Source organism: Monodon monoceros, unplaced genomic scaffold (assembly GCF_005190385.1).
Source record: "Monodon monoceros isolate NGI ecotype Baffin Bay Population unplaced genomic scaffold, NGI_Narwhal_1 Super_Scaffold_11, whole genome shotgun sequence".
In the NCBI taxonomy this organism is placed as follows: Eukaryota; Metazoa; Chordata; class Mammalia; order Artiodactyla; family Monodontidae; genus Monodon; species Monodon monoceros.
This window is the reverse complement of record NW_021703767.1, coordinates 120,443,325-120,464,932: the sequence shown is the minus strand read 5'-3', so window position 1 is coordinate 120,464,932 and position 21,608 is coordinate 120,443,325. Positions and strand designations below refer to the sequence as shown.

The 21,608-nt window shown below is 36.4% G+C and overlaps 2 protein-coding genes across 7 annotated transcripts in view; both read right to left on the bottom strand.

Moving 5' to 3' along the window:
- XRN1 (5'-3' exoribonuclease 1) overlaps nt 1–9,816 on the bottom strand; it is a 101,273-nt gene extending 91,457 nt beyond the window's left edge. For 2 of the 5 annotated variants that reach the window (XM_029214097.1, XM_029214096.1), the window contains exons 1-2: nt 9,578–9,718; nt 1,771–2,003 (exon numbers count right to left, since the gene is read on the bottom strand). In XM_029214097.1, coding sequence (XP_029069930.1) covers nt 1,771–2,003; nt 9,578–9,652 — 308 coding nt within the window. In that variant the 5' untranslated portion in view covers nt 9,653–9,718. Of the gene's footprint in view, nt 1–1,770; nt 2,004–9,577 lie in introns of all 5 variants that reach the window. The other 3 variants (XM_029214098.1, XM_029214101.1, XM_029214100.1) reach the window with 3 other exon arrangements.
- Nucleotides 9,817–10,997: 1,181 nt separating this feature from the next.
- ATR (ATR serine/threonine kinase) overlaps nt 10,998–21,608 on the bottom strand; it is a 103,126-nt gene continuing 92,515 nt past the window's right edge. Inside the window, exons 42-47 of one of the 2 annotated variants that reach the window (XM_029214126.1) lie at nt 21,266–21,416; nt 18,481–18,637; nt 18,213–18,366; nt 16,827–16,978; nt 12,498–12,603; nt 10,998–11,259 (exon numbers count right to left, since the gene is read on the bottom strand). In XM_029214126.1, the coding sequence (XP_029069959.1) occupies nt 11,086–11,259; nt 12,498–12,603; nt 16,827–16,978; nt 18,213–18,366; nt 18,481–18,637; nt 21,266–21,416 (894 nt within the window). In that variant the 3' untranslated portion in view covers nt 10,998–11,085. Of the gene's footprint in view, nt 11,260–12,497; nt 12,604–16,826; nt 16,979–18,212; nt 18,367–18,480; nt 18,638–21,265; nt 21,417–21,608 lie in introns of those variants that run through there. The other variant, XR_003792307.1, reaches the window with a different exon arrangement.

The window sequence follows — 21,608 nt, the reverse complement described above, 5'->3', positions numbered from 1 at the left end:
TAGCCCCTTTAAGAAGTCTATTAATAATCTTGTAAGGAAGTTTCAGTGGCACGGTGGGGATGAAAGACAGATGGCAGCAGATTTAAAAGATGGCAGAGATGCGAACTGATGAGGATTAAAGGTTATGAGCGAAGAAAACAGTCGCCATGGAGAATGAGGAAAAGCTGACTGGGGGATTTGGAGGAAACATGGCACACTCGATGCCGCCACAGTACCGAGCGAACGCTTGTGGTGGTTAGGGTCAACTGGCCCTCGACGCCCATTCCTCTCTCCTAGTCTGTCTTCTGATACTGGAGAGGTTGGAAGAAAGCTATAAAAAAATTAAACTCTCAGGCTTCCCTGCAGCTAGGCTTCTGGATATGACTTAGCTTCTTAACCTCTGGATCAGAGCTAAAGGAATAAATTCCTAGAACTACCTGTTCTGGTCAGGGCCTCTGAACTCCTCACCTTCCTGAATGTTGCAGTAGTGATGCCATCAGTGGGTGAGTTCTATGGTGTTGTTCTGGAAGTCATTCTTAAAGGCTAACCTAAATGCACAACCTTTTGGCTTTTACAATGACTTTTATAAGCACCCAATTCTCTGTATTATACTTCTTTCTGCTCAGAATAGTTAAATTTCTATTACCTGCAACTGACTGACACAGTGGGCTTATATAACCCTTTCTCAACACTAGATTATCTAGCCCAGCAGCATCCCAAAACTAGTTTAACAAATACCAGGGGAATCTGGTAAACATAGTTTCCAGGGCCTAGTTTTTAGAGGTTCAGATTAAGTAAGTCTTGGGTGGTACTTGAGAATCTAAATTTTAGTAAGAGATGGCCCTTGTCTTCAAGGATTTCACAGTTCCAATATCTTCAGTATCTTTTCTCTTTTGATATTTAAATTAGTAGAGTTTACCATCCTCTACCCATTCTCACTGCTAGCCTTCTCCAAGGTACTCTCCCACCTTCCTTGATGATTTCCACATCTGATTCATAGGTGCCCTTTCTACTTCTTTACCTGTCATTGTGATGAAAGGAAAGGATCTATTAGGCTAATGACCTGTCAAACTCACTAGACTCAGGGTTTCTTTCCTTCAGTTCCAACAACCCTCTTAACTTTACTCCTGTTACTCATAACAAGGACACTGCATGTTTTCATTGTTATTTAGAAATATTCCACAGGTCCAGGATTTTGACTTTAAAATCCTCTCTGTATACAACTCATTTTCAACCTTTTGCTTCTACTACCCAAGTCATACACTGGGCTGATAATATCTCTAGTGTCCTAACTCAGTTCTCTTCTCATACTCTATCCATCCCCTTCTAATTTAATGTGCCTTTCTACCCAGTGGGGACCCATGTTCAAGCAGGGTCAGCATCTAGCCCAGGGTCAAATTAAATGTCAGTGATATTCTCATTAGAACAATCTCTCAGTTCACTCTGCAGTTCCACAGCTCAGGATGAAATACTCTAGGAACTTTCTCTACTACTACCATTTCCAAATTACCAAGTTTTAGGAAGTCTGAAAAATTTGTGACAGAGAACAACAGAGTAACTTTATACAACCCATCATATACGTTGAGAAATGACACCTCATTTGAATTCCTAATTCATTTACTTGATTGATAAAACATGACATTGTAAGTCTGAGATACTTCCACTTCTGGGGGGAAATTTAAGCAGAAAAGAAACATGAATGGGAGATGCACTGTGTTAAGTCAATTACCTTTGAAGTAGTATATTTTATTAATCTAAATAGTGTTCTAAAATAAACCATAAATGTTTTACCTAAAACGCCTCCCACGCTGTTGGTTCATCTTTGCTCGAGGAGCCACACCGTCAACGGCCATGAAGAACACTTTCCTAGGTTTAATAATGCGAAACAACACCTCCAAGTAGTGAAAAATATCAGTAAAGATTTTATCATCTGAAATTCTGAAGTGAACATCATCATCATTAGGATGGGAACACTGATGTATAATACCATTCATATCCAGGTATAAGTTATCAAATTCAGGAATCTAAAAAACAAAGAAAAATGATCAAGATCATTATTATAATCAAACACAGATACCTAGACATCTGATCAAAAGCAGGATATAGGGGCTTATTCTTATTATATAAAAACTGAGTAAACAATCACAGTTGAATAAAGAAAGTAAACAGGAGGAATAAGTAAGACAGAGACATATTATGTGGTTACATTATGCACCAAAAGCTTGATCACATTTACTGTCAGGAAATTATCTACTTATTTAAAATAAGATAACCTGAGAAAACACCAAATAAAGCTCTTGGTTGATTTGGTACTCAAAATATTAGTTTCCTTTCTTCCTACAATTTGACATTAACTCCTCAAAGCCTCAATTTCCTCTATAAATGAGTAACATAATGCCCATTTATATCAAAAGGCTATTTGTACATGGTCATTAAAAGGTTTTACAAGTGATTTAAAGCCTTATTGTATATCTGGTTTCACTGAAACAGAATCATTAATTTGGTTATATTAACTTAAAAAGCTTAGATTATGCCAAGAAATTTAGGAAACTTTGAAAACTGATTTGTTTTTTATAGGTGGATTAAATAGTTTCTAAACTTTGGCTAACAGGCATCTACTTTTATAGAAAGGCCTTCATGGTTCTGACTCTGATTGACGTTTCCTCTATTTAAATGTCTGTGAACAAGTACTGGGAACACTACTGAAACAAATATAAACTAACAAGGAACTAAAATGGGCACAACTTAATACCTAGTGTAATTAAGGGATCTGAGAGTAGTCTGCCTTACAAACTAATTGAAGAAAAGTATTTTGAATTTTCAAACATAAAAACATAATGGGCATTTTTGTATAAACTTAATGAAAACTATCTCTGAAACAATTATTCAAATTTTACCATATGCATAGGTAACAATACATTTTCCTGTTACTGAGAAAATAACATGCCTTTGAGTTTTAGGAGTAAAAAGTTTTGGTCTTTGAATCAATGAACACCATAAAAATACATTTATAAAACACCTATTTACATAGGATTGGACTAAGTAAAAAAAATTTAAATGCCCTTAGTGAGTATTAGACTCGAATGAAATGACAACTGTGATCATGAGGTTTTAAATGTACATTCAAGATTTACTGTTTGTTTCAAGAAATCTAAAAACCTCAATCAAAATCTCAATGTGATTTTTTTTTTGAGGGGGTGGGGGTACTTTACAAAATGATTACAAAGTTTCCTTAGGAGAATAAAAATAAACATGTAACAGAGCATATTAAAGGGAGCGTAATGAAGGAAAACCTGCCCTATATGATATTTTTAATTATAAAATAGACAGTTTAATTGAACCAAATAGTTTAGAAGTGGTCCAAATGTACACAGAAATTTAGTATATAAGAGACATTTCAAATCAGTGAAAGAAAGGGATGGGGCACCTAGGTAACTATTTGGAAACAAAACTGTATTTCACCTTATAAAAAAATAAATTCCAGAAGGATTAGAAATTTTAATGTGAGAAATGTAAGTAAAACAATTATATACAAATATTTTGGCAATTTTCACGTGGGAAAGTTAGAAATCATAAATCAAACAAATGATGGAGTTGGCTACCTAAAAATGTATTTTTAAAATCTTGTAGGGAAAAAATAGTGCCATAAACAAGCCCAACTGAAAATGACAAAATGCAGGAAAATACTTGCAAATTAGGACCAAGTCAACATTCCTAATGTATAGAACAACCCTCAAATATCAAGTAAGAAAAAGAGCATATGTTAAAAGTAAGTATGGAAAATGCAAAGCAATTCAAAAGAAGAAACACAAAAGTCTAAATGATATGAAAAAAATGTTCAACATTCCCAAATTTCTAATTAAAATGATACATCATCTTCCCCATCATGTTAGCAAAGATTAGAAAGATGGATGTTACCCAATATTGGTAAGGATTTGGAGAAATGCATATTTCATGTTATTAAAAGCAATAGCTGGCATTTATTAGCTTATTAGGTGCCAAACATTGGGCTAAACACTTACATTCATTCTCTCACTTAATTATGATAACAATCTTAAAAGAGAGATATTTCGATTCCCCATTTTATATTAGAGGAAAATCACAGGGCTAAAAGGGAGAGAGGTGGCATAGACATATACCCAATAATCTCAGATGGGAATATAAACTGGTGTAACTAATATGAAAATATATATCAAAATTTGAGGTGTGCACATCTTTTGTGTGTGTGTGTGTGTGTGTATGTGCACATCTGTGACCCAGGACTTCTACTATTGGAAATTTATCCTGAGAAATAATCAGAAATGTGCACAAAGACATAAGTACAAGATTATTCATGGCAGTATTGCTTGGAAGAGATAAAAAATTATATTATGTAACAAATGGGAAAAGAATTTGAAAAAGGATACGTGTCAATATATGTGTAACTGAATCACTTTGCTGTACACCTGAAACTAACACAACATTGTTAATCAACTATACTCCAATATAAAATAAAAAGTTAAAAAAAAGAAAAGATAAAAAATGAAAACAATGCCTAATAATAAAGAAAATTGATAATGGTACATCCACACAAGGGAATACTACAAAGCAATTACAAATTATAATATAGATTCATATTTGGCATGGGATAATGTACATAATACATATGGTCAAGTGACAAAAGTAGTTTATAAAACAGCAGGTAAATTATTATCCCACTTATTAAAAATATTTATCTACATATGTATCTGCATAGAAACTGGACCATAGTGTATGGGCAATTTGTGGTTTCTTAGAATGGTAAATGTTATTGGTCAGAGGGTTTAATTCTTTTCCCCCATCTACCTCCAGTAACCTAGGACATTGAGTAAGCATATAGTAGACGTGCAACTTCCCCTTGGATTTTTTGTATTAGGCTTTGTTTTTTGTTTGTTTGCTATTTTATAATCTTTCTGTAATTTCCACATTCTGGTCTAGTCTATTGTCCTCAACTTTAAGGAAAGTGCTTTTTTAAAAAAATAATGTTTTGCTTGGTTTCATCCCTCCTCCCTCTCCTTTCCTTCCTTTCTTTCTCCCTATTTACTTATTTACTTAACTCCTTACACTCCCAAGCCTTCACTGAACAAGAAATACGCTAACAGTAAGATAAGACTGCACAAAGTATTATATATCTCCGTATTTTTGGATCCTATGGTACATAATTTTTATATTCAATACAGATTTATGAAATAACTATAATTTTATAGTCATAATATACTTCTACCAAACTACTGGACCACTTGAACAAGGCATCAAAAGTAGTTCTAGGTGTGTACACATTCAAATACCAATATAAGTCTTGTATGTACTATCCATGTCAAGAATTCTCTAAAATAGGAATAGAGTTAAGCTCTACTATTTGTTTGTGTCACCTTTCTTTCTTTTTTCTAATATTACCAGCCATTGGTGCTTAATGCCTATTTCTATTAACTTATTTGAGGTTGCAAAATGGTGATATTCTATCACTTCTTTTTTTATTAATTGTAATACTTTTATAAAGGGGATCATTCTGCCTCTTGGTTACCCAGTGGTACAGGAAAGGTTTTCAAAATTGGGAACTGTGGAGCTTCCCTGGTGGCGCAGTGGTTGAGAGTCCGCCTGCCGATGCAGGGGACGCGGGTTCGTGACCCGGTCTGGGAATATCTCACATGCCACGGAGCGGCTGGGCCCGTGAGCCATGGCCGCTGAGCCTGCGCGTCCGGAGCCTGTGCTCCGCTACGGGAGAGGCCACAACAGTGAGAGGCCCACGTACCGCAAAAAAAAAATAAATAAAATAAAATACCCTTTAATTAGGTATTTATCATATCACACACACGAGTTTCAGAAAAACAATATTAATATTACCACTAATATGATTAATGGTAATATAATTTTTTTGCATAACTTTTCCCCATTCTCTCTTACTCCCATTTATTTTATAGTTGTGCTATCTAAACATTGTCAGAACACATAGCCATCATATACTAAACTCTCTCTTCACTCTTATTTTGATTTTGTTCTACAGGAAATTATATTTAATGTTCAACACTGGTATTTATGTTGATATTTCCCCAGTCCTTTTGATCGTCTGAAGCTCATTCTCTAGCAGATTCCTCAAGAAAGTGCTCAAAGGAACAATATTGCCTGACTTCTCCTACACTGATCATTTGACCCGCTTATCGTTTATACTTAAAAGTCAGTTGAGGGCTTCCCTGGTGGTGCAGTGGTTGAGAATCTGCCTGCCAATGCAGGGGACACGGTCCTGGTCTGGGAAGTCCTGGTCTGGGAAGATACCACATGCCATGAAGCAACTGGGACCGTGAGCCGCAACTACTGAGCCTGCGCGTCTGGAGCCTGTGCTCTGCAACGAGAGGCCGCGACAGTGAGAGGCCCGCGCACCGTGATGAAGAGTGGCCCCTACTCGCCACAACTAGAGAAAGCCCTCATACAGAAACGAAGACCCAACACAGCCAAAAATAATAAATAAATAAATAAATAAAAATTAAAAAAAAAAGTCAGTTGAGTATCTTTATGTTACTCCACTTTTTTCTGGCATAAAGCACTACTGTGAAAAACTATGATGGGAACCTGATTTTCTTTCCCTTACAAGTCATATGTTCCTTTCTTGTAGGTGACAAAAGCTTTTTTCTCTTTTTCTTTAAAGTCCATGAATTTAACTAGAACATGTCTTGATGTTGGTCATCTGAGTCAATATTCTTGGGTACATGGTATATTCTTTCAACATGGCTTCAATGTTTTTTTTTTTAATTTCAGGAAAGGTTTCTTTAATTATAGTTTTAGTATTTGTTCTGTTATATTGCTTTGAACCTTTTTATCTTCTAAAATTTTCTCTTATTTCCACCTTCTATCTTTTTCTTATGGCATCATTTGTTTTTGCCTTGCTACTACTTTAGGCTTCACTTCTGACGTGATTTTGCCATTTATGTCTAATTTTCTTTAGGTTCTGTCACCTTATTCCTGAGTTTTTGTAATTGATATATGTTGTTCTTTCATGTCTTATTTTCTTAATGCCTTTAGCTCATTCTGAAATAGTAGGTTGTAGTTTTGGTCTGTTATGTGTGCATGTTTTTATTGCAAGCTTTTACTGTCTGTATGAATATTATTTTGTTCCCCTTTTCCCCCATAATAACTTTGTATACTATTTGACCTTGACACTTTTCTATCATTCATTTTTATGTAAACTTAATTTTCCTGAACTTTTGGAATGAGAAGGGGTTCAGGAAAGCTTTAACTTTACAAAGCTCCCTCTTCTGCTATTTTGGGGTAGTATTAAAAAATATGGTGGCTTGCCTGGTTTGTTTTCTAAGATTTCTTGACTCTGTAACCCTCCCTCACTTTTACCTTGACCTTCTTATCTCTCTTGTCCCCTTCCTGATAAAATTTTATTTCACTCCCAGCACTTTCTCCTTAGGGTGGGCTCTGCCTTAGAATGGTACCTTGCCAAGTCAGTTTTGTGGGTTCACAGGAGTTAGACTGCTCCTGCCCTTTAAAAACCCCCAGTTACAGCTACTGCTATCTAATAGGCCTGTAGAGCCTTAGTGAATATTCTGGAGTTCTGCTCTCAGGTTCATCAGATGTTGCCCCATTTCTCCTTCTTCCTCTTGCACACATGCCAATACCAACTGGGTCTAGAGGCTATCGGTAGTCTGTCCCCACCAAATTGTATCTTGGGGTTCATGGGGATGCCCTGTCACATGGTTTTGTTGTAATTGTTCTATGGATTTTAAATTTAGCTATCTAGTTTCTCTTTCTGTTTTCAAATGAGGATTCAGAGAAACCAAAAACTATGCTATGTCACCACTGCCACCATCTTCCCAGAACCCACCCCTCCATCCAGTCCCTTTCCCCAAGGACTAGCTTTTGAACTGCTGTGACTTAGGAACTACCATGTTTTAAGTACTGCTTGAGAGAGTAGCTGGTGATTTCTTTTTGAAAGACATCACTTTGATGAACCAAGTTTTAAACCTATTGTTAGTGTTCGTGTCATAAAATTGCCTTAAAGCCATTATTTTTGTTCAGTAACAAAATTCCTCAAGATGGAGAAAATCCAAGATCCTTACACCAAACCACATTCTGTGCCAAAGAGTACAGAGTAAAAAGATTACTGAACAGATTGTGCATTGTCAAGTTAGTCTGAATTTTTCAATTTAGAGATAAAGTGCCTGATGCATGGCAGGTACTCAAATATTTGAGTGAAGGATCCAGGAAACGCCTAAGTTAGTTGTCACCATTTTTATCCTCTTCTCTAGAAAGAAATGTTTCCCTAAATCTAATTCAACCCATGCTTCAAATAAATTAAAGACAAACCACCATTCTGGAATTTTTGGTAAGCTTTTCCTCATATACCAAACCTGACTGGAATCCAACAACAAAGAATCGTTTCCAGAAGTTTAACCCCATCTTCATGCTTACAGTACTTTTTAAAAATAATAAACCATAATTTAATAGACAGCATGATGGTGTTCACTGTATTATTTCCCTCCATGTTAATACAATGCTATCCATCTCAACTAACTCAATTAGCTGTACAAATTTCAAAAATGACTTTGTGTGTGTGTGTGTGTGTGTGTGTGTCAGAAGTGGGATTTGAACCCACGCCTCCATTCGGAGACAAAAATGACTTTTTTCTGTAAAATATAAAATGGGCAAAAGAGCTACCAAAACCATTAAATGTGACAAACACTAGACCCAAAGTCCACTTTACCTAATAGACGACTGCTTACTATTTTTTTTCCGCAGTTCCAATACCTAAACTACATTTTTGAAGTCTGCACATAAACGTTGCCCTGGGGTCATTATATACCGAATATTACTATTCCTAGTATTAGTGCTCTAACAATCTGTTTCTCTCTCCGTTCACCCCACGTCTCCTTCCTCCCTCATCTCCTTCCTCCCTCTCCCTTCTCTCTTTCACACACACACACGCACATTCACACAATGAAGCTTCCAAATAACTGCCCCGGCCCCGTCCAAATGTATTTTTATTTCTTTTGGAACAGGGGATTGGTACGGTCCTTGGGGTAATAGAAAAAGAGTAACGAACTGTATCATAAATATGAACCATCAGCCACGTCAAAAAGTCTACGCGTTGGGGGTAGGGCGGGATGCAGCTCTAGATAAGGGAAAGTAAACAAGGGGATTCAACTGCGTTGGCCGATATTATTGTTTGTACGTAGGCCTGTTGCTCTGGCTGGGGATTGGGGGAAGGTCCTAGGAGGACAACCATCCCACCTCCAAAAAGAAAAACGAAACCTGCAGCTCCCTGGGGAGGAAAGGGAAGCACTCCCGAAAGCGCTCCTCCCCGGGACTTGATTGCGAAGTCGCGGCAGGCCCGGGCCGGGCAGAAGCTGTCAGAACAGCCGCATCCCCGCCGCTCTGCCCACAGGAAAGCGACTTGCGTCTTCGCCCCCACTCAGATCACCAGGGTGTCCTCAAACGTTCTGCTCCCCTCCCTTCGCCACTCAGCCAGCTGACGACGAGCAAGAAGGAGGCGGCGGAGAGCCCCGGTACCAGGGTGGAGAAAGGGCCGCCGAGCCCCGGGTCCTCCGCCTTCTGGGCCTCTGACCTCTTGCTTACCCACCTGATGCTCCTTCACCACTTCGCTGAGGCAGGGATACCGCTCCGAGATCCATCGATAAAACTTGGGGACTCCCATTTCAACCGTCAGTACTAACTCAAGTCAGGGCCAAACCGAAACCAAACGCCCCGCCGGGGCCTACGCTGCCCCCTCCGGCCGTCGCTCCGCAGATGACAACACACCGCCCGGCCAACCATAGAGAGCGGCCGCCGGGCCTAGAGCGGCCGGCTTCGAGACTGCATCTCCGGGGCGGGGCTCTAGCCCCGGCCCGAACTCGCTGCCGCGGAGCTGCTTGGTTACATTTAAGAGCGCCAGGTGTTTTTGAACGCGTGTGTGAAATTCAGTTCTGAAAATGTCAGTTGACAGACCTGAGCGCTGTTAAGTGGATTTGGAAGGGGGTGAAAACCTCACGAGACGACTGGAAGAGTCCTGGCTGCTTCCGTCTTATGGGATTACTAATCTCTGTTTTTCAACACAGATTTGGAAAGGTCTGATGATTTATTTGGTTTAGTTTGTTTTGTGAGCGGAAATTTTTTCTTTCAGGATACAACAAAAATTTCTCTTAAAAACGTTCTTTTCCAAATTATTTGCGTAAAATGATTTCCTAACTCCCCTCCACCCAGCTTCCTCTTTAACTCTTAACATTAGGCCTTCGATAGGAAAGTATACGTTTAGTTTTCACATTTATACCTCTTGGGTTATTATATTTTCCCCCATCACACTTCAGCTGTACAAAAAGGCAGAATTTTGTAAGGTAAACTTAAGTGAAATTATCTGTTACAAAAAGATTATGTTTTCATTTATTTGTATGTAATAACCTCTTTGCTTTGGAATTATTTTAAATCTTCTGCAATAAAATGTACCCCCAAATTTAACGTTAAAATTTTTTAGATTATAAAACCTCATGAAATCTTAAGTAACGCTGTTTCCCCCAACCACTGGATTCTGCATTCTGGTACACTTAGTATGGCAGCATCTTTAAAATTACAGAATGTTTATATAGTTTTCATATTCATGTTAATTGGCTAATTTTTTTTCCCTATCACATTTTCAACAAATACAAAAAGAGTATTACTAAGTGAACTTAATGATGTGCTATTTATGTTTACATCTCTCTTACTAGAAAGTTCCCAGAGGGAAGGGGATCCGTGCTTTGTCTACAGTATTTATTCAGTATGATTTTTTGTTCAAATGAATCCTTATGTTAGTACTTAAAATCAACGAAAGTTGTAAAATGAAATTAGGCTGGCTTGTTTCTCGCAAATACATCTTTTTAAGAGCATAAGAACATATGATATTCCATTTCTCCAGTTATACACAGTATATGTTAAGAAAGCAGTTTATTTAACAACATATATTATTTTAAATATTGTTAACAATCAGAGAGAAATATCAGTTACTGTGAGAACATAAACATGTTGTACTTTGGAATTGAATAGATACAACCACAGATTAATGATCCAAGTGCATTAATTTTAGATTATTAACATATTCTTTGAAGTAACTCCATTTCACATATATGGGGTCCAACCAAGGTACATCTGGCATAGCAAGTTTTCATCAGTTGCTTCTTGTATAAGGTAATGCACATGTCCTTCAATAGATAACGGCAGTCCTGTCACTCTATTTCGGGTCTTGATTACACCTTGTAGTCTCTGCTCAATGTCAAGAACATGGGTTTTGGCCTAAAAAGAAATTGAAAATCATAAGGACTAAGGACCCAATGACATGTAGATGTTTATAATTTGGAATTACTGCCTTTCTTTTATCTAACAAATATTAATGCCATTTTACTGATCATTACCCCTTTTGTAAGAGCAAATGCAGACAAAGGAGAGAAGCAATGAAACAAATACAATAACTTGAGATACTGATCTCGAGGCTTGCAATGTTGATCTAACATCAACTGTCTGGACATTTTTCAGGACTCTGAAATACAAGGGAATCTCTTCCATGTTAGGAGTCTAGAAAAATAATAATATAAAAAAATCTACTCTGAAAAATGTTTAGGACTTAAACATTTGAATATTAGTATTCTAATAACAGCAACAATACTCTAATGCCTAATGTTTAGATTATGTTATATGCAAATGGGAGTTCTAAGTGAGCTACTTGGAATTCTACATATTTTTCTCAATCAAGAAAGCATATCAGAATGCAAAAGTGAGAATGATGTAATTAGAAAAACAATCCTCAAATCTATTCTAACTTATTTAAAATAACTATCTGGAAAATTTGAGGATTCGACTAATATAGTCAGCTCTCTGCAGCCAATGATTCAACCAACCATGGACTGAAAATATTCAGGGGAAAAAAATTCCATAAAGTTCCAAAAAGGAAAACTTCAACTCGCCATGCACCAGCAACTATTTACATAGCATTTACACTGTATTTGCAACTATTTACATGGTATTTACATTGTACTAGATATTATAAGTAATCTAGAGATGACTTAAAGTATATGGGACGATATACACAGGTTATATACAAATCCTACAGCATCTTATATACGGGAGTTGAGCATACCAGGATTTTCGTATCCACAGGGGGGTCCTGGAACCTATCCCTCATGGAAATCAAGGGGCAAGGGACTACTTATGTTAGTAAAGAGTTCTACATATTGAAGCTGAGACCTGCTGCTCTATAAATTCAGGCAATTTGTGTTCAAGTTTTTCCCACTCTATATCATAACTGTGATTTGTTTATGGTTAAACAAGCATGTGTTGAACTCTGTTTTTACTATACTAATGATAAGAATGTTAACATTAGTAATGACAATAAAGAAAACTTATGGCATTGTCATACTAGACAGAGAACTAAATTTCAGAGTATTCAATGGTCAGTCACTGACAGTATTTAGAATTAGTTCCCATTTGTAGAGATATACAATATCAGTTCATATCAAGCTACACCTTCTACTAACCTTTTCGTTGACAACTTCCCCTGTTTCATTCAGTGGTGCTTTGGAATGCCCTTTCACTGGTTTACTCCATTCCACAAGAGGATCATGTAGAAAAGTCTTTAAGACACTAAAATGGAAACAAATATTATGGTAATAATACAATGTTATCTTTGTAAAAAGAACTCTCATTAAAGTCAACACTTAGGTGAAGGATAACTACTGAAGGATGAGAAGCTAATGGTAATACTCTTACAAAACACATTACTACCGTTTCAGAAAATGCTATGCTTCCTCCTTCAGAGAACTTGCCTTTGCCTACATCTAACTATCCAATGTATTCTACCATAATGCCTGGTAGACAGGTTTTAAATAAAAAAGTGAATAAGTGAGCTTTAAATGTCCTTTCGAAAAACTACTTCCCACAGCTAACATCATATTTAATGGTAAAAGACTGGCTTCTTCACCCCTAAGATTAGGAACAAGACAAGGATGTAGATGTCTCACCATGGCTATTTGACATTGATCTAGCTAGGGCAATTAGGCAAGAAAAAGAAAAGGCACTGAGATTAGATCAGAAAAAGTAAAACTATCCCTATCTACAGGTGACCTGTTGTTGTAGAGAGAAAATCTTAAGGTATCTGCAAAAATAACTATGACAACTAACAAATGAGTTCATTAAGGTTGCAGGATACAAGATCAATATAAAAATTTAGTTATATTTCTATACACTAGCAATGAACAATCCAAACATGAAATTAAGAAAAAAATTCCATTTAGAAATACTTAGGAACACATTTTAAAAAAGTTAAATACAAGATTTGCAAACGAAAAATTATAAAACGTTGAAAGAAATTGAAGAAGACTTAAATAAATGGAAAGATATCCTATGTTCATGGATCAAAAGACTTAAGATGGCAATACTCCCTAAATTGATTTACAGATTCAATGCCATTCCTATCAAACTCCAGGCTGGCCTTTGCAGAAATTGGCAAGATGATCTTAAAATGCATATGGAAATGCAAGAGACTCATAACAGTCAAATAGTCTTGAAAAAGAAAAAAAAGTCAGAGGATTCACACTTCCTGACTTCAAAACATACTACAAAGCTATAGTAATCAGGAGAATGTGCTATTGGCATAAGGTTAGACATACCGATCAATGGAATAAAACTGAGTATCTAGAAATACACCCTTACATGTATGGTCAATTGATTTTCAACAGAAATGTCAAGACAATTAAATAGAGAAAAATAATCCCTTCAAAAATGGTGCTGGCAAAAACAGAAATACAGATCAATGGAACAAGGTAGAAAGCCCAGAGATAAACCCATGCATATATGGTCACCTTATTTTTGATAAAGGAGGCAAGAATATACAATGGAAAAAAGACAGCCTCTTCAATAAGTGGTGCTGGGAAAACTGGACAGCTACATGTAAAAGAACAAAATTAGAACAGTCCCTAACACCATACACAAAAATAAACTCAAAATGGGTTAAAGACCTAAATGTAAGACCAGACACTATCAAACTCTTAGAGGAAAACATAGGCAGAACACTCTATGACATAAATCACAGCAAGATCCTTTCTGACCCACCTCCTAGAGAAATGGAAATAAAACCAAAAATAAACAAATGGGATCTAATGAAACTTAAAAGCTTTTGCACAGGAAAGGAAACCATAAACAAGACAAAAAGACAACCCTCAGAATGGGAGAAAATATTTGCAAACGAAGCAACTGGCCAAGGATTAATCTCCAAAATTTACAAGCAGCTCATGCAGCTCAATATCAAAAAAACAAACAACCCAATCCAAAAATGGGCATAAGACCTAAATATACATTTCTCCAAAGAAGATATACAGATTGCCAACAAACACGTGAAAGAATGCTCAACATCATTAATCGTTAGAGAAATGCAAATCAAAAGTACAATGAGATATCATCTCACACCAGTCAGAATGGCCATCATCAAAAAATCTACAAATGATAAATGCTGGAGAGGGTGTGGAGAAAAGGGAATCCTCTTGCACTGTTGGTGGGAATGTAAACAGATACAGCCACTACGGAGAACAGTATGGAAGTTCCTTATAAAACTAAAAATAGAACTACCATACAACCCAGCAATACCACTACTGGGCATATACCCTGAGAAAACCATAATTCAAAAAGAGTCATGTACCATAATGTTCATTGCAGCAGTATTTACAATAGCCAGGACATGGAAGCAACCTAAGTGTCCATCGACAGATGAATGGATAAAGAAGATGTGGCACATATATACAATGGAATATTACTCAGGCATAAAAAGAAACAAAATTGAGTTATTTGCAGTGAGGTGGATGGACCTAGAGACTGTCATACAGAGTGAAGTAAGTCAGAAAGGGAAAAACAAATATCGTATGCTAACACATATATATGGAATCTAAAAAAAAAATGTTCTGAAGAAACTAGGGACAGGAAAGGAATAAAGATGCAGATGTAGAGAATGGGCTTGAGGATATGGGGATGGACATGAGGATATGGGGATGGACATCTCACTGGGATGAAGTGAGAGCGTGGCATGGACATATATACACTACCAAATGTAAAATAGATAGCTAGTGGGAAGCAGCTGCATAGCACAGGGAGATCAGCTTGGTGCTTTGTGTCCACCTAGAGGGGTGGGATAGGGAGGGTCGGAGGGAGACGCCAGAGGAAGGAGAAATGGGGATAAATGTATATGTATAGCTGATTCACTTTGTTTTACAGCAGAAACTAACACACCATTGTAAAGCAATTATACTCCAATAAAGATGTTAAAAAAAACAAACAAATAATCCAATTAAAAAAAACGGGCAAAGGATTTAAATAGACATTCATCCAAAGAAGTTATGCAAGTGACCAATAAACATGTAAAGATGCTCAACATAACTGGTCATTAGGGAAATGCAAATTAAAACACAATTAGATACAATTTCATACCCAGCAAGATGGATAAAATAATATAGATAGACAATAACAAGTTTTGGTAAGGATGTGGAGAAATTGGAACACTTAGACATTGCTAGTGGGACTATAACATGTTACATCTGCTTTGGAAAACAGTTTGAAAGTTCCTCAAAATGTTAAGCTTAAAGTTAACATATCCACAATCCTACTCATAGGTATAACCAAGAGAACTGAAAACATATATCCACATAAAACCTGTACACAGATGTTCACAGCTACACTATTCACAATAGCCAAAACAATCCCAAATGTCCATTAATTGATGAATGGATAAACAAAAGGTGGTATATCCATATAATAGAATATTATTTGACAATAAAAAAGAATGAAGTACTGATACATGCTAGAGCATAGATAAACCTTAAAAACATCATGCTACTGAAAGAAGACAGACACTAAAGGCCAAATGTTGTATAATTCTACTTATATATGAAATATCCAGAATAGGCAAATCTATAGAGACAGAAAGATTCATGGTTGCTAGGAGATGGTGGGGAGTAGAGTTAGGGAGTGACTGCTAATTTCTTTTGGAGGTGATGAAAATGTTTCATAATTAGATAGCAGCGATGGTCACACAATCTTGTGAATATACTAAAACCACTGTAGTATGTATATTAAAAGACCAAATTTTGGACTTCCCTGGTAATGTAGTGGTTAAGAATCCGCCTGCCAATGCAGGGGACACGGGTTTGAGCCCTGGTCTGGGAAGATCCCACATGCCATGGAGCAACTCAGCCTGTGCACCACAACTACTGAGCCTGTGCTCTAGAGCCTGCGAGCCACAACTACTGAGCCTGCATGCTACAACTACTGAAGCCCGTGTGCCTAGAGCCTGTGCTCCAGAACAAAGAGAAGCCACTACAATGAGAAGCCCACGCACTGCAAGGAAGAGTAGCCCCTGCTTGCCGTAACTAGAGAAAGCAGCAATGAAAACCCAATGCAGCCAAAAATAAAGAAAAAAAAAAAGACTAAATTTTATGGTATGTAAAATATATCTTAATAAAAGCTATTATTAAAAAACATCTACTTCAGGGCTTCCCTGGTGGCGCAGTGGTTGACAGTCCGCCTGCCGATGCAGGGGACAAGGGTTCGTGCCCCAGTCCGGGAGGATCCCACATGCTGCAGAGCGGCTGGGCCCGTGAGCCATGGCCGTTGAGCCTGCGCGTCTGGAGCCTGTGCTCCGCAACGGGAGAGGCCACAACAGTGAGAGGCCCACATACCGAAAAAAAAAAAACAAACCCCAAAAAAACCCCCCAAAAAACATCTACTTCAACCAGTATAAAGTAGCTCTATATAAAGAAAACAACTTAGAAACCAATAATCACATTCAAAGTTACTACTGTTTACGAAATATAGATGATTACCTCATTAAAGGTTCTCTCTGATCTCGCATCAGCCTCATTGTAACTTCACAAGCTCTTCGAAAAAGACCTTCTGTTCCCATAGGACCCATTCCATTAACCATATTATGAGTCATGCGAAATGGAACAATTTCTGGGACCTCAAAGGTTTCTCCCTTAAAACAATGCATTTTATTAAAAAGTAAAGATGCTGGAATTTAAAAATCTTTATGCAAAACATTAAAAGCTTTTAGGAGAGAGCAAACATACCCTCAAAATATTTGTATGTGCAACTTATGTTAGAGGCCTACATCCTGAAGGAGCCATATGACTCTACCTTTGCTTTTGAGGAGCTGAAACACAACTCCTTGTATAAGATCTAGAGGATGGATGGATTCATCTTTCACTGAATTACTAAAGTAATTATAGAGAATTATAGAGCAATATTTATGCATTCAATATTTAGCCTTATATTAACTCCCTTAATATCCTTCTTGAATAGTATAAAGTACAAACAAAATACTCTCATAATTTTCTTCTTTTCTTTAAGACTTTCACTTTAAAACAGGACGGGAAAAGAAATAGCCAAGTGTTAGATGCTCACAATCCCTGAGACAGGAAATGTAACATGTAATATAATGAAGTCCAGTTCATTTATTTTCTTCCATTCTCTAACACCTGCCTTTCCTAGGGCTTTTTCATCCCTCCAATCAGTTTCCCTAAATTCCTCTCTTGTATGAATCCCCTATACCAGTGGTTTATCTTTGATTTGTTTTCAGTTGGGTCTGTGACCTTTCTTGGTTTCCTGTGATAGCAGACGGCAACCCATAGAGAACTAAGGATGAAGGAAAAAATGGGTTTAATAATTAGTCTGCCTTTCAGGATCATGACATTGGAAAACTGGAGGGGGTCCTTAAGGAGAGCTAAATGACCTCAATTTATTCCCAGACCCCAGCTGGACCTACACAATCTGAATTTCCTGTGATGTTTCCTAGGTACCTGCATTAAAAAAAAAAAAAAATTCTTAGATGCTGCTGCCAGGTTTGGAAGCAATCACATTAAACTACTCTGTCTCTCTAAAACTGAGTCTCAGTAAAATGAACTGTTCATATATTATATGAACACCCCATGTTCATATAACCAAGAACCAATAAGTCAGAACTTGGATCTATGCTTTTGGACTTCAAGTTCAGTGCTAGTTTTCCTATATGACTCTTCTGAGTTCTCTCCAACCTAAGTTGCTTTACTGAGGGCTATGGGATCCACTGATCAAAACCAGTCAACACACTCTCAATGTGACTCAACTGTGACTATAGCTGCTACTAACAGGTATGTCTAGGAAGAACAGTTGTTGTGGAAAGGAAGTTAGGAGAAAACATACAATTAACTACAGTAAGTCATATCATATACCTTATTGAAGAGACAGTTGAAATCCACATGTACACATTCACCAGTCAAAGAATCAAAGAGAATGTTTTCACCATGACGGTCTCCAAGGCCCAGGATATAACCAACCATTGACATAACGGCAGTGGAACGGCAGTATGCTGATCTGCTGCTGTACCTAAAGGAAACACAATGCCTATCAAGTATCCTTGTATCATATGGGGTCACATACATCTAAAATATTTTTTAAAAAATCTAACCATAACAATGTATTATATTTTTGGTAACTTACCATGATGTAGGATCAGGGAATGTTCTCAGAAACCACTCATGAAAAACAGGAGGATGCCTGGGCAGGAGAAATTCTTGGAATACTTTGAGTTTTTCAGACAAAGCTGCCGATTTTGGTAGCATACACTGGCGAAGTTCCTTCCCTGTCATATAAACTCCTGCAAGGTAGAGTGATTTCCATTAATCACACAAGCCAAATGAGAAAAGGGGCAATGTATTTTTTTTTTTGGTGAAAATAGGACAGGAAATATCTACTTTTATTCAAAAGCAAGAATAAATGGAAACATTTCAATTATGCATAGGTAAACTTTCTTCTGATACTATATGAAAATAATAAACACATTATCTTCACTTAATACTCATCTAGAGTGAGGCCTCTTGATGATAATCAGTGCCAAGTAAGACCACACATACCAGAAGATGCCACTCAGAATAAATCCAATGTGAATAGTGCCCCTGCATGTAAAAATGCTACAGCCCTCACTAAATTTACAGTGATCTCTCTGTTAATCAGCAGGCAGTATGGGTCCACACTGAATCATTACTAAGAAACCTACAATGGTGCTCTGAAATAATTTACTCTGTGTGAAGGCTAGCCTATAAGATTCACAGGATACGTGATTTTAAAACTAATCTTGTACAATTCAAATCATAAGTGGAAGCAGAAGAAATTTTCCTTCTGATGTATTTGTGAGTTCATATTATATGGTTGACATGACTCCAGTCTATAAAGTGCCTTTTAGGCCCACCTTGGTTTGGTGCTTTTTGGACCCAAGGTTCAGCTAAAATTTCCATAGACAAGTTTTGAGATTAGAGATTTTTAGCCTCAAATGTTGCACAGTTCAACTATGTTCATGATAGGATGGAAAATATATATATATTTTTAAAAATCCAATAGCAATAACTAACACTTATATAATATTTCATCTTTAAATAAAATAGTCAATAGCAAGTTCCTTGAAATCAGATTCAAGTGTGCTTGAACTTCAGCTCTACAACATATTAGTAACTTGGATTAAGTTACTTCACTGTCCAAAAATAGTGATAATTAGGCTTGTTAACAATAATAAAAAAATGATATATACAAAATACTTAGCATAATACCCATAATATAGTAATTTATCAATATTACTTAATGCTATGGGTTGATTGTATCCGTCAAAAAAATAACCCTTGTACCTGTGAATGTGACATTATTTGAAAATAAGGTCTTTGCCCATGTAATCAGGTTAAGACGAGGTCATTACGGTGAGCCCTTAATATAGTATGACTGATATTTTTATTAGAGAAAACAGGGACATACAGACTTAGGGAGAATGCTGTGTGATGACAGAGGCAGAGAATGGAGTGAAGCATCTACAGCCAAGGAATGTCAAAGATTGCTGGCAACACCAGAAACTTACAGAAAGGCATAGAAAGGATTCTCCCCTTTGGCCTTGAAAGATATTGTAGCCCTACTGACACAGTGATTTTAGACTCCTTGTCTCCACAACTGTGAGAGAGTAAATTTCTGTTGTTTGTGAACAGTTTGTGGTAATGTGTTATGGCAGTCCTAGGGAACTAATATTTTTTACTTTACTCTAGTAACTTGATCTATTTGTTTTTAATGTATTGCATCATAAACATTTTTTTATCATAAACATTTTTAAAACTTTTTATTTTGAAATAATTTTAGTCTTACAAAAAATTGCAAAAAATATACAGATTTCCCATATATTCATCAGCCAGATTTTGTCAGTGTTCATCTCTTTCATAATAGAATACAATTACCTAAACCAAGAAATTATTTTTTCATAGTATTATTAACTAACTTTCAGACTTTATTCAACTGTCCCACTATCATCCTTTTTCTGGGTCAGGATCCAATTCAGGATCCCTTACTGCATTCAGTTGTCATGTCTCCTTAATGTCCTCGAATCTGGGAAATTTCTGTTTTTGTCTTCCATTACCATGAAATTTTTAAGGAGTTCTGACCTGTTATATTTTTGTTTCTTCATTGTAAAGTTACTACTTTTTCCCCTTTGTAATTAATAAGTATCTGGTGGAGAGATACTTTGAGACTCTGCAAATAACCTATTTTCCATCATACTTTTGCCAACGAATTTCAGCAGTCATTGCTAATCACTGTCTGCAACAATTATTACTGTGATATTTACTAATTAGCAATTTTCTGTTTTCATCATCTCTTCTACATTAATTCATTGTAATTCTACTCTAAGGAAGAACTTGTTCCTACCTTCCTACTTATTTATTTATTAATTCAAGTACTTGTTTACATAAGTGTGGACTCCTGTCTATTTTATTCCATGGGTTATAATCTAATACTATTATTATTTATTTTGGTGCTCAAGTTATCCCAGGTTTGGCCAGTGGGAGACTCTAACTCTAATCTAACACTTTCGGTTTCATTCTAGCTTTCCCTTTCTTTTTCTTTCTCTAATATGAAAAACTAGCTCTCATTAGCCACAATGTATTTGCTGAAGTCTAGTTTACACATAAAGTAGTTTCAGAATTGCTAACCAGTAACTCCTAGAAAAACACATTTTCATATACATTTTTGTAAGCTACCTCAAATTCTTTCGGGATAAAGATAGAGAAAGAATTAAAACGCAAGGAAGGAAAGAAGAAATCACTTAACTACTTCTGTATGTATCAATAGTACCAAGAAATTTTACTATGGCTTATACCCCCAAAATGTACAATGATAATAACCATTATACCTATATTATGTTAGCAGCTATTATACACATATTACATACTTATATTGTAAGAATTAATTTTAGTACCCTTTTCCTTATACAGTTTGGTCAGAATAGGTCTCAAGCCAGCAGTGTTGTTAACCCATTCAATAATCCCACATTCATCATTCAGTGGAATAACTGCATATGTTCTAATATGAAGTTCTCTTCTACGAGACTCAGCATCTTTTCTTAAGCACTATAAAAAAAAAACACACATAAACTTAAAAGTTAAAAATTTCTAAATGTTATATCAAACCTATCTAAAGATTGTTCATTTCATAGCAAAATAATGTCCATAAAAGCTTATTATGTAGTATAGATGAATAATTCTTCAGAAAGGTAGAGCAGGAAACTACTGGGACAATATCCTTAATTTATTTCCAAATCA